General features: G+C 38.3%; 1 protein-coding gene across 1 annotated transcript in view; it reads right to left on the minus strand.

Annotated features, from left to right (window-relative positions):
- Nucleotides 1–5,194: 5,194 nt before the first annotated feature.
- Nucleotides 5,195–18,595, minus strand: part of RGS7BP (regulator of G protein signaling 7 binding protein) — a 45,344-nt gene continuing 31,943 nt past the window's right edge. Inside the window, exons 4-6 of the mRNA XM_056325340.1 lie at nucleotides 11,202–11,349; nucleotides 10,439–10,509; nucleotides 5,195–6,208 (exon numbers count right to left, since the gene is read on the minus strand). Of these exons, the coding sequence (XP_056181315.1) occupies nucleotides 6,117–6,208; nucleotides 10,439–10,509; nucleotides 11,202–11,349 (311 nt within the window). The 3' untranslated portion in view covers nucleotides 5,195–6,116. The remainder of the gene's footprint in view (nucleotides 6,209–10,438; nucleotides 10,510–11,201; nucleotides 11,350–18,595) is intronic.

The raw sequence follows: 18,595 nt of genomic DNA on the forward strand, positions 1-18,595 counted from the left end.
CTGACACTGGTTCTAGTTACAGTGTAAACCCTATCAAGACTTTGAAATTTACTTAGGGCTTTATTAAGCCAATATGCACTTGACACAGACTTTGTGTACTGTTTCAAAAGCATCTATACATTTTATGCTTCCAGTCATGAATAATTCTGTGAAGTGTTTCTGGAATATATGTCCCCCTCATAAATGACATGTAAATAAATTTAGACTCAATTGTACCTGCATTTATAGAATACTGATACAAAAGCTAGTATAGTTCTACTTCTAGAGATACCTTGCATGAAAAATATGTTGTATTTAGAATTTCCTTGAAGAACATCATTAGGTACTTCTAAATCAAAGTATTTACCTCTTGGTGACTAATGCTTGTTGCTGGCAAAGTGGGAAAGTAGAAGCATTATTTCTTTAAAGTATGAAAATTATTTGGATCTCATCAAGGCCTCACAGCTTTTTCTCTTTTTTTCCTGCTGTTGCCCACTTCTCCATTATATTCTCACTAAATTCAAAGCCCTGACCCTTTTATGATCATGATGCTTGTTCATGTGTGAAGAAACTAGTGCACAACATAGTGTCATTGCACAACATAGGTTGAATTTTCTTTGCTTGCATATTTACACATTACCCCCAGGGTTTAAACAAGCATGATGTGGGTGCTTGTACTGCATTTATGTGGCAAGGTTTTGGTAGCAGGAGGGTTAGAAGGTGGCTTCTGTGAGAAGATGCCAGGAGCTGCCCCCGTACTGGACACAGCCGATGCAAACTGACTCCAAGATGGACCCACTGCTGGCCAAGGCTGAGCCCGTCAACAACGGTGGTAGTGACTCTGTGATGTCAAGTTTAAGAAAGGGTAAAAACTACTTTGCAACTGCAGCTGGAGAGAGAAGTGCAACTACACGAGAGCAACAACTCTGCAGACACCAAGGTCAGTGAAGAAGGAGGGGGAAGAAGTGCTCCAGGTGTACAGATTTCCCTGCAGCCTGTGGCAAAGGCCATGGTGAGCCAGGCTGTGCCCCTGCAGACCAGGGAGGTCCACAGTGGAGCTGATATCCACCTGCAGGCCATGAAGTACCCCATGCTGGAGCAGGTGGATGTGCCCTGAAGGAGGCTGTGACCCTGCGGACAGCCCGCATTACAGCAGGCTCCTGGCAGGACCTGTGATCTCATGGAGAGGGGCCAACACTGCAGCAGGTTTTCTAGCGGAACCTGCAGCAGGGGACAGGGGACCCACACTGGAGCAGTCTGTTCCTGAAGGGCCACGTGTGGAAGGGACCCACGCTGGAGAAGTTAATGAAGAACTGCAGCCCCATGGGAAGGACTCATGTTGGTGAAGTTCATGGCAGACTGTCTCCCATGGGAGGGACTCCAAGCTGGAGCAGGGGAAGAGTGTGAAGAGGAAGGAGCGGCAGTGACAAAGTGTGATGAACTGATCATAACCCCCATTCCCGACCCCCCTGCACCACACAGGTGGAGTAGGTAGAGAAACTTGGAGTAAAGTTGACCCTGGGAAGAAGGTGGAGGAAGGTGGTTTTAGATTTCTTGTTTCTTATTCCTTATTCCCTGTTATCCTACACTGCTGTTAATTTGCAATAAATCAAATTAATTTCCCTGAGTGGAGTCTGTTTTGCCCATGATGTAATTGAATTGTTATCTCCCTGTCCTTATCTCAGCCAATGGGCCTTTTGTCATTTTTTCTTCCCCTGTCAAGTTGATAAGGGGAGTGATATAGCAGCTTGGTCAGCACCTGGCATCCAGACAAGGTCAACCCACCACAGTGCTCAACAAAAAGCTCCATTAAGTTTGTTGTTGTGTTTTTTTAGTATTTCTCTTGTCTCTTCATTTTCATTTAGTTTACCATACTCCCACTGATTTTCTGTCTTCACATCTGTAGAGTCTTTATATCTGCTTCAAAGGAAATAAATTTTGGGCTATGTAATAAACATCTCCTACAGCAGTTTTAGCCTTACCACAGTCTATACAGCTCTTCAGACTCTTGAAAGTCCTTTAATTTATAGTTATGTATTTACCTTATATTGGAAAAATAATGTATTTATGTTGTATCCCATCCCAAGTATGCCTGCTATGGGATGAATAGTTAATAAGTCACAGGAACAATCTTTTATTTATTGCATAAGTTAACATGCAGATTTTGCATGCCAGCTTTTGCATATTGGGTAAGTTAACAGGCACCCTGCAATATGGATTTACTCTCTATTTCTATATAGTGGCATTTTGCTTCTGCTCTGAAAACTTTACACTGTACATATATAACCAACTTTTTAAACAGGTATTTTTTGTGACATTAAATATGCATGAAAAGAAGAAAGGTACCAGAAACAAATGGTGGTTATAAAGAACTTGGTTTTGTTCTGAAAAGCTAGAGCTGAACAAAGTTTATGAAAAAAGAGTTGGGGGAACCTAACGTATTTGGTGGGTACAGAAATTTTGCTTCATGTTTCTCACCCTGCAAAAGAGTTTTGGTGCCTTTAACCTATAACATTTTTAACTAAAATGTTCAAACCCCATTAAGGATTTACAAAGCAAGTACTGTTTTCCTTGGTATTTTCCCTAAACTGTTTGCTTCCATGCATTCAGGCATTTATCAATGCCAGCTTGTCTTATTTTGTAATACTTGAAAATACAGAAATAAAAGAATGGTTTTAAATCATCTCTAAGTGATTTGTATACCATTTTGATGTGTTAACTTTTTAACTTCTGTCCCACATTCCACTGTTCCATTAAACTAAAAGGTAGTAATATCATCGGCATTTATCTTTCATGAACCTACACAACGTTCTGGGGCTTAAAAAGGTTCTTTTGTTTCTTTTTGAATTCTAGGGGAAGATAATCCTCTGCATTCCTAACTAAGCCAATCTATCCCTTAACACCTCTTCAGTTCAGATACTTACCAGGCCTTGGTTCATGGCCACTATCTATTAAAAGATAACTGGAGGACATTTCATTCACCTTTGATCATGAATATTCCTTAAGTGGCCATAAAGCCTGGGAATTACAGCATGTGTCCATTAGGACTAGTAAAAGGTATCATAAATGCAAGGGGTTTGAGAGAAGCTGCAAATTTCATTAGAGGTATGGCAAGGTTTCAAAATGAGTAAAGACTGAAATTTTAGTAGTCTTTGGTTCAGGAAGGAGAGACACAACTAAAGTTTCCAGAATAACAAAAGGTACAAGGATGTACATATGACGGTACATTTTAAAACACTGCAATCAAAAAGGACGTTAACGAGAACATAGGTAAATCTGTTTCCATCACAGAATATGCTGAAGTTGTGGAACTCATTGTGCTGAGATACGACTGATGTAAAAACCTTGCATATTAATTGACATGTATACATTTGTCTCACATATATTGCATTCCAATAGATGTGGTAAAAATACAGAGATAGGAGCTGTCATGTAACTTGGCATGTTAACTTCTGTCTGATGATGTGGGCAGGTACTGCACTGGACATGCTTACTACTTAATCTGTCCATCTTCCTTTGAAAGCAGCTGTTCAAAAAAGACATCACATTGACCTGATACAGTACTTTCTGTGTGTGTACCAATATAATAAGATTTTAGAAGAATCACAGTTTGCTTGTGTGAAATTTTCTTTCTCCCTGTCTCTCTCATAGCATCACTGCATATTCAGCCTTGCATTCATGCACTGTTTTATTGGCACTCATGTCTACAGCATTAATAAAACAGTACCAGTCTGTCTTTTTAACTTACGCTGAACCAGAATTAATTGGTTAACTCTAATTACAGATAATCTCCCCAGACAATATTTTTTAATAGCCATTAGGCATCAGGAGTTGTTTTTCCAAAGTTTTAACAATTGCAAAACGTAGTGGACTCGTAGAGCCAGTCTGTTGTAGACTTCTACTGAAAACATGTCAGTGCTGCCATCTTTTGGACATTCTTTAACTACTTATTACAGAAAACTAGGATTTGATTAAGGAGGACATTGTTCATGGGGGATGGGGGGAAAATGTCAAAGAATTAACTTTGAAAAAAAGTCCTGCTGTGGATTTTGGTTCCATTCTTCTTAAAATGCATTCATGCTCACAAGCACAGAGCTTTGTGAGTGTGTAGGGATGTCCCCACATTAAATGCTATGTATGCTGAAGAATACTGTGTGACCTGAAATCTTAAAACGCATTGCAGTTACCTTTTTCTGTGCTAATTAAAGAATTCAGTCATGCATTCCTTAGCTGGAATTAATTTCGCTTATGGAAACACAGTTTCAATGAAGGCATTTTAGATTTATTGGTCCTCATTGCATTTGAAGTATTTATTGGGGGCCTGATTATTCAAAAATGTATTTTTTGTCTGGGAGACTGAAGTATGAAATGTGATCAGATCAGTCCAACCTGAAAAAAAACACAACACTGCTTTATCTGAGTGAAAAGAAAAATACCCTTCCAGAGAAATGCTGGACACTCAGTTACATAAATGTCTAAACCAGGAGTGGTATGGCTCTTCAAGAAAAAATCCTGCTTTCCCTTCCTGGGAATTAGATCTGAATTTTTATTCCTTGCTATAGAGTACACTAATATTTCTGACAATGCGAGTGTTTCCATCCTTTCTCAGGGAACAGCATTCTGGGAGAAAAACTGGCAGAAAAATCGGCCAGATCAAACTTTGTAGGTGCCAGATACAGTTCAGTGAATAGCAGTCTCTAACAAACTGCTTTGGGGAGCATGCTAATATTCTATCAAAAAGCCACAGAGAATTTAACTGTGTGGGTGTTTTCTGTGACAATGCGACAGCACCCCTTCACCCACCACTAAACCCTTATGCAGTAAACGGGAATTTGGTTCCTGTTGACATGCTGCATCATGGTGGAATGGCAGAAGGGCTCGTCACCTTCCTCATTTATTACTGACTACAAGGATATGGTGACCTGCTCTCTACAGCAGTTACAGATGGTTATGGATTTCATAGTGTTGCAGTCTAGCACGAGTTTAGTTCTGGTGTCTTGCCTATCATCCTGAAATGATCAGTACCGTGAGTCTGACTCATTCATATCTACTGCTGCTACTAGCTGCCATTTTAGCATTTATATATTCATCCTGATTTTTTATCTTTTTAAACAAGCTCCTTGAAATGGAAAAATTATCAAAACCTTGCGTACTATTCAGAAAAAAAATCAGAAAAAAAGAGACATATTCCAGCAATACAACTAGAAACAAGACATTTAATTTAAATAAAAAACTTTATTAACAATGTAAAACTTTTAATATCTTACAGTCTCAGATAATTCTGGCATGCCCTATAAGAGTTAATACTTAGTGATATGCAGACAGCATGCTTTGAATTGTACTGGAAACAAAATGGGTTGGTGTTGTGTTTTACATTGTTTATTTTAATACACCTTCTTTTAATAAATTCTTTATTTTTCCAAAAAGCTTGTAGAGATACTATCTGCTTAAAAGGAAATCTGTTGCTTCTATGCATTGTACAGTATGTAGATATTATGATTCCTCTGTATTTACAAGTTCTAAGTATTTTCATATATGGTTTGTGTATCATAAATTAAGATATTTTTCTATGAAGCTTTTAAATTGAGATATAGTGGAAGACTAAATATGAATGAGAGCACAAAAAGCAACTGGAGATTTTGTGCAAATTCTGTTACAATATTGTTTAAATGTTTTAGAACTTTAATACTTTTGCTGTTAAATAGTTTTCTATGCTTAAAGACTGTTAGAATATGATCCAAGTTATTTACTATGATACTAGTAAGAGTACTGTACTATGCACGAACTTTTAGCTGCAGTTCAAACAATAAAAAAAACTTCAAAATTATCAATTAACCATAATTCATGTGTCTTTTCTCCAAGTGGTTAAAAGTAAGCATGCAAAACATACTTTAAAAAGTTTTAAAAACATTCTTAGTTATGCTAGATCTATTCCACAGCTGGTTTTTGACCACCGCAACTTTAAACTATTAAAACCCTTATTCGGAAAAGGGGGATGGAGCAGAAGAGAAAAAGGAATAGGCTAGTGTAGAAAATGTACTTTATAATCAAGAATAGCAACGTTCATCTTTTCAGTGGTCAAATAATAGTGATTTAATCAAAGTTATGATTTTCCTGGTGCTTCTGTGATTAATCTTCTAACTTGAGACAAGACAACACAGTCCAAAGAATCTTCGCTTCCGTCTTCTTACCAATGGATACGGTGTCAAGTTTAGGAGGCTGCTATCATCTGTGATGAAAAAACCCACATTTTAATACAAGCATGTATGCATACAAAACAGTTTATATAATTTATGTGTCCTAAAAGCACCTGCTTGATTAAATAATAGATCCCATTGTTCTATGCAGAGAATCATGGAATGGTGTGGGTTGAAAGGGACCTTAAAGATCTAGTTCCAACCCCCCTTCCATGGGCAGGGACACCTTCCAGTAGACCAGGTTGCTCAGAGCCACATCCAATGTGGCCTTGAATACTTCCAGGGAGAGGGCATCCACTTCTCTGGGCAAGCTCTTCCAGTGTCTTATCACCATCACAGTAAAGAATTTCTTCCTTCTATCTAATCTAAATCTACCCCCTTTTGGTTTAAAACCAGCACCCCTTGTCCTGTCACTACATGCCATTGGAAAAAGTCCCTCTCCAGCTTTCCTGTAGGCCCCCTTTAGGTACTGGAAGGCAGCTATAAGGTCTCCCTGGAGCCTTCTCTTCTCCAGGCTGAACAATCCCAGCTGTCTCAGCTTTTCTTCACAGGAGAGCTGCTGCAGCCCCCTGATAACTTTGCAGCCCTCCTCTGGACTAGCTCCAACAGGTTCATGTCCTTTTTTTGCTGGGGGCTCCAGAACTGAATGCAGTACTCCAGGTGGGGTCTCACCAGAGTGGAGTAGAGGGGAGAATCACCTCCCTTGATTGTGATCAAAGCCACGCTTCTTTTGATGCAGCCTAGGATAGAGTTGGCTTTCTGGGCTGCAAGTGCACATTGTCAGGTCATGTTGAGTATTTTGTCCACCAACAGCGCCCAACATGATCCTTCTCCTCAGGGTGGCTCTGAGTCCATTCTCCACCCAGACTGTATTGTTTCTGGGATTTGCCCCAATCCAGGCGCAAGACGTTGCACTTGGCGTTGTTGAACTTCATGAGGTTCACTTGGGCCCACCTCTCAAGCCCTTCAAGGTCCCTCTGGATGGCATCCCTTCCCTCCAGCATGTTGACCACACTGCACAGCTTGGTGGTGTTGACAGACTTTTGGGGGGTGCACTCAATCCCACTGCACATGTCGCTGACAGATACTGAACAGTACTAGTCCCAGTAAGGATCCCTGAGGAACAGCACTCATCACCAGTCAACACTTGGGACATTGAGCCATTGACCACAACTCTTTGAGTGTGACCATCCAGCCAATTCCTTATTGAGTGAGTGGTCCGCCCAACCATGTCTCTCTGGTTTAGAGACAAGGATGTTATGCGAGATAGCTTTGCACAAGTCCAGGTAGATGATGTCCGTCACTTTTCCCTCATCCATCAATGCTGTAACCCTGTCATAGAAGGCCACCAAATTTGTTAGACACATCTTGCCCTTAGTGATGCCATGTTGGCTGTCACCAATTACCTCCTTATTTCCCATGTGCCTCAGCATAGTTGCCAGGAAGATCTGTTCCATGCTCTTCCTAGGCATGAAATGAGACTGACTGGCTTGTAGTTTCCCGAGGCTTCCTTATTTCGCTTTTTAAAAATGGGGGTTAATGTGTCCACTTTTCCAATCTGTGGGAACTTCAATGGACTTCCACAGCTTCTCAGATATGATGGATAGTGGCGTAGCCACTTCACTTGCCAGTTCCCTCAGGACCAGTGGATGCATCTTATCAGGTCTCATGGACTTGTGCACCTTCACGTTCCTCAGATGGTCTCGAACCTTATCTTCTCCTGCAGTGTGTGGTTCTTCATTACCCAGTCCCTGTCTTTGCCTTCTGCAACTTGGGTGGTATGGCTGGAGCACTTGCAGGTGAAGAGCGGGGCAAAAAAGTCATTGACTACCTCAGCCTTCTCCTAGAGCAAATAATAACCTGAATTTTGTATAGAAGAGTCTTACAATGCTAATTATCAGGATCTCCATGATAAGGTAATAGAAATTTTGGCAGGAAGAATACCAGTTTCATGATGAAATCTAAATGAAATGACACCTCCAGTACTGGGACACCTAAGCCACAATATTCTTGCATGGATGAATAATGTTAGGGTCCCAAAGAAACCTAAACATAAGTAGCTTGAGAACTTGTAGATACACAAGTTTGGGAATAGTGATCCTAAGGTTAAATTCTGGCTTAATTTAAACATTAAAAAAACAAACCAAAAGACACCCAGATGTTATTGGGTGGCTGTCTGTGCACATTAGGGAGATTTTCCATTTAAAACTGCAACACTGGAACATCTTGGAACATCAAGAGAAAAAGCACTTGTCTGGGAAAGTTAGCACAATATGCTCATCCTGTTTCTGGTTAGCCTTCTGCATTTCATATAAAAACTTTTAAAATTCCTACAAAACATGTATATTAGTGTCTATACTTATGTTACCTCAGGCACTATCAGCAAGCTACCTTGCAAAATCTTTAGAATTCACTTTGAATTTGAGCCATCTTCAGGCATGGTTTCAGGCCAGGAGCTATGCCTCATTATGTTCCTATTCTGGTTACATCAGAGGCCTAGTTTTGATTGTAGGTTCTAAACGCTACTGTAATACAAATACTTAACTATAAGAACATACATAAGAGACCATTTAACACTGTGACTCAAGCTTACAAACCACATCAACTAAATTTCCTAGCATAGTAACTCCTGCTGTCACTTAAGAGTATTCCATACAAAAATCAGGTCTGTGAGCAGTCAGTAACATTATGTAAAGCTTTTGTGGACTTGCAATCTTAACTCTGTGCCAGCTGTTCCTGAAATCAACAGCAAAACAGTCATTCATTTGCTGAAAGCAGGATCAGGTCTTGTAAAGATCAGCTTATTCAATGGCATTCATTCACCTCATAATCATTCTCTTAAACAGTGCCTGTAATTCAAATACATGTCAAAATTACAGTCCAGACCATATTAATTACCTATAATGATGTTTGTTTGTTCTATATAATGTTATTTAGCTTTAACTAATTAAAGGTCTTGGAACATTCTGAAAATTTGAAGTGCTGTATGAATGATGATTATGACTGTCCATTCCTGAGACATCCATTCTCAGAGGTCATCTATAAACTATGATCACAGTTGGAGTCTGTTGGAGCTGCAAAACACCATTTATGATTACCTGATCCTGGGGCATGTCTCAGAGCTTTTAAACTCTGGCTGACATATTTCCCATTCTGGTGCACAGGTGACCAGTGATTTTCTGGCCAATGCTGAAGGGCAGCGTAGACACCAGACAGCAAAGAAAAATTCTGCACACATAGATACTGAATACATCTATGTTCTGAATTCAAGTATCTATATGCTTTATATCTTCCAAATTTGTCTTTTTGTTCCTTATTTCACCACATCATGCTTCTTCCTTCTAGGCTAGGCACAGACTTTATGGCATTTTTCCAGTCTCTGCAACGGCACATCTGTACCATAAGCAATCCCCTTTCTCCTTTCATAGTTTTCCATCAAGCCATCCTTCCATAAACTGTTAATTGTGTAATGAATTAATCCATTCTGTCTTAATCTCTTACGATATTATGATGAATGCTAGACTACTTAGTTACTTGGGACAAGATCTAGGACATACCAGCCATACTTAGCTGCCACTGTGCAAAGACTAGAGAGCATTTAAGAAATACACATTATTAAGAAAAAAATCAAAAAGGAAATACTGTTTTAATGCTGTTTACATGAAGAAAAGAGAGTCCCTGTAGATGTAGAATATTTAACGTCGCTGGGCCACAAAATGAAGGCCTATTGCTAAATACATGCATAGGATGGAGATACTACCCCTCTGTGCATTTGTATGAGATGCCTTATAGCTGGCTACTGGCCAGGAAAAGCAGGCTGTTAGCAAACTCAAGACACGTATCTTCTCTGCATAGAGTCAGTGTCATGTCACAGAAGCTACAAGCCTTGTAGGGGCAAAGCAAACCCCATCGCTCAGTAGGATCCCTATCATAGACTGTGCAATTTTCACCTTCTTTACCTTTGAAAAAGCAAGCGTCCTGACACAGGGAATTAGTTGTGCTGCTGCCTTCATGTCACCAGGAAAAGTCTATTATTTTATCTATAGACATTATATCTATAAAAGTCCAGAATACCTGATGTGAAACTTGAGAGGCCAAAGTTCGGATACTAAATTCTGTCTAATGAATCACTAGGGAAGAGATTTCACTTATATTTTCCTTTTTGTAACTTCCATAAAAAAAAACCTCTAGATTTTTCAGAATGGAAGGAAAACCCTTTAATTATCTTAATTTTCCTTACATGAAGAAAATACAAAACCTACCTTGATTTTTCAGTGGTAAAGGCATAGTCTCCCTGAGTTTACTTAAAAGGTTTTTCATTTCCCTCATATCTCTGTGGAAGCAAAAGTTGAAAGAGATACAATAGAACAGCAGTTGAAGACTGAATGGGGAATGGGTCACAGTATAGCTTTATGTGCTGAAATAATGGTGGAATAAATACAAGATCTATTGGGCAAGTATTTGGTTTACATACATGTATCAGATGATGCATACCAAAATAAAGGGCAGTAGATTTAGCAAGGGAGAACTTTCAACTTAATAAAGGAGTCTTTCAACTGCACAGTTAAGAGGGTAAGAGAAGTCCACCTTCAGAAACCTGTGGATGATGTTCCCCTCCCCTCCTAAGGCTTCCACATTTGTAACTACAGGCAGAAACAAGTGAAATGAACTATATTCTATGCTTTCAATTTAGGAATGCAGAACCAGAAGCCCGCAGATTTCAGGAACAAAATCAGAAACCACTCAATGTGAGACAAAAGCTGCCTCTTCTAGAGAATGTGGCCCGCTGCAACATAATTTTCCACCCTTTGTTTTTGACAATTACCCTCTGGTAATTAGCCTAATTAAGAATGACACTTCTCTCTGTCCTTCTTTTAGAAGTGGTTCTCAGATAGGTTAAATGTAACCTATGTAAATGTAAATGTAATACCTTTTATAGTAGCAACACTGGCTGTCTAATTGGAAAAGACCAAATAAACCTGAGACAGAAGCTTGTTTTATTTAGGGATGAAGTGCTACACATACCTTTCAGTGTTTTCAATATCTGTGGAAACCTGCCATAAATGCTGTTGAATATCTGTTGGTGATGATGATGTGTCTTCTAAAATAGGTACTTCAGAACTCTCCTCCACTTTAGTATCTAGGATCTTGGGTGGAGCACAAGGATCTTTTCCTTTAAAATATTTAAACAAAACATACATTCCCATTATTTATCAATTAAAATTATACTTAGATTCTATCACTGATGTTTTGATCTTGATCTTGCACAGTATAAATGAAGAGACTGATGAATGCAAACTCTGAATAAGAACTGTTCAGAAAGACAGCAGACCACACCGATCTGCTAATATGTTACTCTTACCAAACAAAACTAAGTGAACTCCCACACAGGCATGTGTGGACCTTAGAATTTTACGTAGTGAGTATTATGAAGGGTTTCAGTTAAACTCCAGTGGCTTACACGTGACATGAAAATAAGAGTCAGAGAGGGCAAACCAGAACAAAGGAAGCAAATAAACTACAGCATACATTCTGAAAGCAACTTCAAAAACTCTGATGCTGAACAACACTGCAACCCATGCCTCCTAGTACTACAGCAATACTAAGGGAAAACACAAAAACGTGCAGTTCTTTACTTGGTGATTTTAAAAGTGCTACATAGCTGCCACTACTCACAACCCAATATGCATTATATTCTGAATTTTCATGCTTACACTTGCTTAATTCATGCTCACTATATGAAAATGAAGTGCAGTGTCAGACTTGAATGGGGTCTTCACAGATATGCCAGGGCTTTTGTCAGGAAGAGAATGGAATAAAGGATGTGGACCATGACAGTAGAGCATGCAAGAGTTAAGTATTGGTGGGATTTTTTGGTGTCCTTGCAAACCTCCTGTGGACTGTCTGACAGTATTCCTTTTCTGTAGTGACAAGTACAGTCCTGGCACCAAATAAATTTAAATGAGAAAATTCAAACTGGAGCGCATCCCAGATGCGTTATTGAGAAGTTAATTTTTTTCCCTTTCTGACTTATGAAATGGAGTGAAAAATCTCAGAAAGAAACAAAACTTTCTAAAAATGGAGAAAAAAAGGTCAATGTTTAGCCAGTGGTATGAAGAGTTGAGTAGCAAAATGTTTTTTCATCTGACAATTTTTGCAATTTGAAAAATTTTCACATTGGGATGAACCTGAGTAGTTCCTATAAGGTTTGACAAAAGAACAGAAAGACAAAGAACAGCTAATACAGTAGTGGTCACTTAGCCCATTTTTCTGGGACACTAGAGACCAAGGCTGTCAACAATGCTATATTACTTTTCCACAACACATAAAAGTATCCCCACTATCAGGCTTGTAACCCTGTTGTTTTTTTTTAAACTAGGTCTTAAAATTCCTGGATCTTAAGAAACTCCTTTTGGGCACATTCTCTAGCTATTGTATTCTGGTAAATTATTCTTTTGCTGAAAAAAACCCCATATTCTTAGCTACTTGTCTGAATGCCAAACTAGACATTACTTACACTACAGAACATAACTTTCTTAATGTTTTCATTACTCTTTGAGCCAGTAGCAAGCCCTTTTCCTTGCTTTGCCCCCAGCTAAGTCATCTATGATCCCAAGAGGTTGCATGACCTGACATAACAAGTTTGTCATCTATAAAAGAATGATGTTCAGCATCCCTTCTCTGCTGCTTACTTTGGCACCCACTGCTAAATTCTGCTTTGCCAGATCTCTGTGAGCCACTTTAACTCATCAAATGGTAGAAGATTAGGCCAATAAAAGGAAAAGTAAAATGTGACATTTTCTGATGTTGCATTGATTTAAGTCAGGTCAGCAAAGCACCCTACATGTGTGAGAGCAAGAGCCGCAGGAGGATGAGGATCCTGTGGCCAGAATCAGTGGAAGGGGGAAAGAAGTGAAGGCGTGATAAGGAAGGGGAGACAGAGAGGAAGGGTCGAGATCTTTCTGGTGGTAACAAGCTATTATGCTAACTCAATTGCTTGTGGAACAGCAGCCTAAACCTACTTTCTAGATTATATGTTTTACTCAGTATCACCTTGTAGGTATAACTTTTTAATTTTTCTAGTTCTTAACTGCAGCTTATGCTGTTATTTGAAGGCAGCTCATATTGTTCAATTTTAATTGTTAATTTCTGTAAGTTTCATTATTTATTACTTCTTCCATTACAAAAAGCACACAACACACATACTGTTACCAATATATCTCAAAGACCACTTCTTTGTAAAAGAGGTTGCCCCAGGGAAACGATCTAATTTGCAACTAATATCTGAAGGTGTTACTGCTGGACTAGGTATTAGTTAATTCTCCCATTATTTTGAACTGTTATGTTGGAACTCTGACCTGACCTTCGGTGACATGCTGTCAAGAACAACCCTGTCTATAGATGCATCCTTCAGGGATGTGAAAGGTGTTTCAATGGAAACAATAAAAATGCTAGATGAAATAACAGTAAAGGTTCTTTTTTGCAACTTGAAAGCAGAAGCACTGAGGCTTAATGTTCTTTTTGTTAGCACAAAGGCAAGGTCTTGCAGATTTAGCAGAATGAATGGTGCAGATTTCAACTGAAGAGTTCTTTACCAGTAATTCTGTTGTATATGAACAATTCATGAAGCCTTTCTTGAATTTCAGAGCATCTGCTCAATCACTCGAAAACTGTTAAAGAATCACCTAGTCATAAAGGCTTTGCCTGAATAATGTATATGACTCAGACTTAACATTTCTACATGGTATAGCATGTAGGGAAACAAGCTTTTTAATCTTCTCATCCTTGTAGTGGCAGTAAGGGTAGCTTTTGTATCACACATTCTTAAAGTAGGGATATGAACCCTAAAATTTACTTTCAACTTACTCAACAGACTTTCATTAATTTCAGTTGGAGTTTGATCATGCATGCAGTGTTGTCCGAAGTATCCACATACACTTGCTGTTCTTGCCAGTTGACTAGACAGAGTACTGTCTTCTAGCCTATGCTATATGCTATAAATTCATCATATATTTTTTATTTAAAGGAGCAGAAAATGCCTTTGGTATGAAATTAATTTAATTAAATAATGCTGAAGATCAAGCTTGAGTGAGGATAAATATAAGGGCAGAAAATTGTCAGTTCAGTAAGGTTACATACATCATCTGTGACCACTACGCTTTTTGTGTCTCACCTGTTGTGCTCCTTACTGTTTCTGTGGCTCTGTGTTTGCTTCAGTTGTGCTACCTTATGCGCCTACTTTTAGTAATCACCTACTTCGCAGAGAAACACAATGAAAAAACCATCTATTATAGGTGCCTCAGAGCTAGTCAGATTTCACTGCAGATGAATTGAAAACATCTTTGAGGGGAGTAACAGAATTTAACAAAGCTGAGAGAAGCCCTCTCTCAAAAAGAAGGCAGCATTTGCATCAGAATTCTAACTTGGCAATTAAGGATAAATGCACAAGCTATAGATCACAGCTAAGGTAAATGAAAAGGAGAACATAAGAAGGGGAGTAGGAAAGAATTGTGCAGAAAGTAAAAAAGAGATGTGGCAAATACGGCTAACAGCCTGATCAACATTCCTGACTTATGCTTGGGACCTTCAGAACTCATAGACTGTCTCACTGGAAATATTATTAAGGAAAATGCAACAGGAGCAACAACTCTGTGATATAAATTGTTTTCCTCCTTCCATGCCTGTTTTTTGTTCTATTTAGTTTGGCCTCTTCACGGTGTCCACATGACAATGGGTGGTTCTCTGGATTTTTTCAATGCTTGTTTCTCCACACCTGTGTGCTTCTCTTCTCTCCCATATCTTATCCCTCTTGTGTAATATGTGTAAGTGATTACACACATCTTCCAGTCTTTAAATAGAATTGAGATTGTAGTACATCCATTAAACAATCCTGCCTTTCTGCTTCAAAATTCTGAATAGCATGTAATTTAAACAAAGTCAAATAAAACAAAAATCCCTTTATTGAACGTAGGGTCTATTTTTGTAATCTCCAATATAAGCTATCACAGGCTCTTACACACTATTTTAGGGAAATACATGTTATCGCAAAACATATTGGAAAAACAGCAGTTATGCTCTGAACCTCTCATATGGCACATGATACACTGTTATCTGTGATTTGGCATCATTCTGATGTGCCAACAATGCAGGAATGAGTTCAGTCTGAATTTACATCACAAAAGCCTAATGATTTTCCCATAAGACTCAATTCTTCCCTTTCTTACTTAAGTATTCAGCTGGTATGATTCTGCCCTCAGCTACATTTATTTAAGTCACATGGGGACCACACATCACAATTATGGTAACGGAACTGTGATTTTTTCTTCAAGGCTTCCAAATAGGCTTATGGTAAGAATAAACAATATATAGGTTATAAGTGTTAAAGTATTTTGCATCTTGTTCTGAGAAATTATTAAAGTATAAACATTAAGAAAAAACACACAGGAAAAAAAGAAAACACTCTGAGGCCAAGAAACTGTAACATTCTCGGAATCTAATGTATCCTGGACTCATTTTTTCCCATAGATATTCAAATTCTACTAAAATGACTAGAGCTATGTGCAAATAACTGGCAGCAGGAATTACCTCTCCATGTGTGTACGGTTTTTTTCAGCAAGTTACAAACAATATAACAGGTTGAACTGATTCTGGACCATAATAATGATATTCTTATAACTACAGGTGAGCAGTGACTTATTTTGTTCAAACTCAGCCTAAATGACAACCAGTTTCAAACCTTGTCCTTCTCTGACAAGGTAGCTTTAACTAATTTTACAGCATGTTTTCAGCTCTGGAAAACACCTCCAGCTAATTTTAACTGTCCCCTCTTGCCTTTGATTTGTTATATGGGCTTATTCCCTTAACTACTACAACGAGTGCCTTGTGCATAGCTAGCTAATAGAATGATGGCAATCTCCAGTTTAGGGTTTTTTAAGACATTTTCTAATATATGTATTGATATAACCAAACAAGTCAATTGTATCTGTAAAGCATCCTAAGAAATGAATAGTTTCTATATAAACATTTATAGACATTAGATTTCCATAATGTACACTTTCACAGTGACATGCCATAATGATCCAATTATAATAATAATATTTTACAGTTTCTAACAATGAAAGGAATATGTCATTATTGTGGAAACACGAATCCGCAAAGCTCTTTTATCTGTTATGTTTACATACTAAAAATGCAATGAAGTTCTTTATAAGGTATCAGTGAAAACCTTTGACCCCAAAATATTTGTGGCTGAATACAGCAATGTATGCTGAAGTGTACTTAAGAACTCTGAGGTAGTTCTAAGTTTTCTCAGTGTGGGACCTTGACAACCTCTGTATTAATCTGGAAAAAGCATAATCACATTCAGCAGCTTCCATGGACAGAAATTATGCCAACTACTTCCTCTAAGACTTTGCTAGCTAAGCCACATTTTGATTATTTAATCCAAAGAATAGTCAATGTTGGGAACATGCAATGGCAATAAAGTAGACATATAACATTTAAAGGAATTGGAGCTGAATTTTGTAAACACTTCAGAGGGGTACCTAAGCTCCTTCGGAGTATCTTACTTTCCATGAAACTCTTAATTCAAATTTTAGTAAGTATTACTAGGTTTAAGAACTGTGACAGTGCTCCCCAAGGCACAAAGCTATGTAATTCAAATGATGCAGGGGAACAAATAAAAGCAAAACCAAAATTATGAAAGAAGCTGCAGGCCCATCTGTTGCTTGACAAAGTCTAAGATGATTCTATTTAGTGAAGTTCTGCCAGAGTGTGATAATGATGCAGAAGAAAACTAGGTGAACAAATGCAGTGAGAAGTTTCAGAAGATTGTCTGGAAGAGCTGGGACATGAGCTACCATTTCCCGTATCTGCCACTCCCCACCCCCCAATAGGTCTTTGCTGTAGTTATCTCCAGCAGGTATTTGCTATGTCAAAAGGGACAGCAAGATCCTTAAAACCATCATATTAGGGACTGCAGGAAGAGACAGGAGAGTTTCTCAGAGTGCTACTCTGAAAAATGGACTCTATATGTACCCAAAGTTCTCATGGGATCCTATCCAAGTTGTTTAAACTCAGAACCTCAAAATAGTTACTGACAAAGTATTTCTAATTGTCTGGTTGCTCAACCCAGAGACTCTTCGTGCTCAGCTGCTACTGAAAAATTATTCTATGAACACACAGCACTGCATAAAGTGCACTGCAATCTCAGATTCTAAATTAGCAATCCTAATCTCTCTTTGTTCCTTCCTTACAATGGGAAAAATTGCTACTACCTCACTACTCAAGGCTGTTCTGAAGACACTCCCATCAGTGTATGAGTTACTGAGAAAGGTCTGAGGAAGAGAAGGATTTTGCCTTTAGCACAGAACTGTGTGCAATAAATACATGACACTGAACAATTAGGATAAAAGAAAGATGTATGCACAAGTAAATGTTGCCAAATTAGTTAGCCAAGTTAGTTAGCTAGACTCTTGGGATTGTGGAAAAAGTAATAAAATACATGATTAGGTAACAAAAGTCTTGGTAACTACAAAAAGCTTGAATTAAAGCTACTTGAGCACATTTCACTGTGTTCTCTGCAAACTTTCTGAATGTTGAACTTTGCAATCATAACATATTTTCAGCATTGGGTTTTTGTGGTGTATGTGTCTTAGAAAAAATTTATTAGAGAGCACTTACCTCTGTTTACTTACTGCATAACACAGCTGGAAATATTAATGGCTTTTGGCCCCGCTATGACTGTTATATCTCAAAGAAATAAAACTATCAGACTTTTCTAGCAGAGGTTGTATGACAGCAGTAAATTAATCTAAACCACTGTAAATGTGCAAGGCCTTTCTGTACAGGAAGCTTGATATATACTATACAGTATATATAGGAATGTTTGTTCAGTAGAACAGAAAGATAAGAAAATATGAGAAGATCAGTGATGTGAAAGTGAAAATATTCAAAGCCCAGCCCTTCAGATCATCGTGTAGCATTTCAGGGAGCACTGGCTGAGTTTCTCTCGGGAAAAGAGCATCAGCATCAGTCCACTGCCTTAACTTTATCAGTTCTATAGTATGGTTCAAAACGTCTGGTCAAGATACCAGTATCCACGTTACTATCTATTAGCTGCAAGTTGCTGAGAACAGCCTGCATGTCATTCTACCTGAATCTCTGCTGGCTCCCAAGTGAAAACATAAATAGGTGAAATCTCATGGAAGATTTAAAAAACTAACAAACCACTTACCCAACAGGTAAGAGGATTAGAAAATGGAAAATATTACATCCAAATGGAAAATACCTTCAAAAATGAGCTTTAAGACACAGGAAGAACATCATACACAATAATTTATGAATTAAGCAAATTTTCTAAGGGTAGTACTCTTCATACACAAGGAAAAGAATATTTTTTTAATATGGTCACTTGGTGA

Source organism: Falco biarmicus, chromosome Z, assembly GCF_023638135.1.
Source record: "Falco biarmicus isolate bFalBia1 chromosome Z, bFalBia1.pri, whole genome shotgun sequence".
NCBI classification, from domain to species: Eukaryota; Metazoa; Chordata; class Aves; order Falconiformes; family Falconidae; genus Falco; species Falco biarmicus.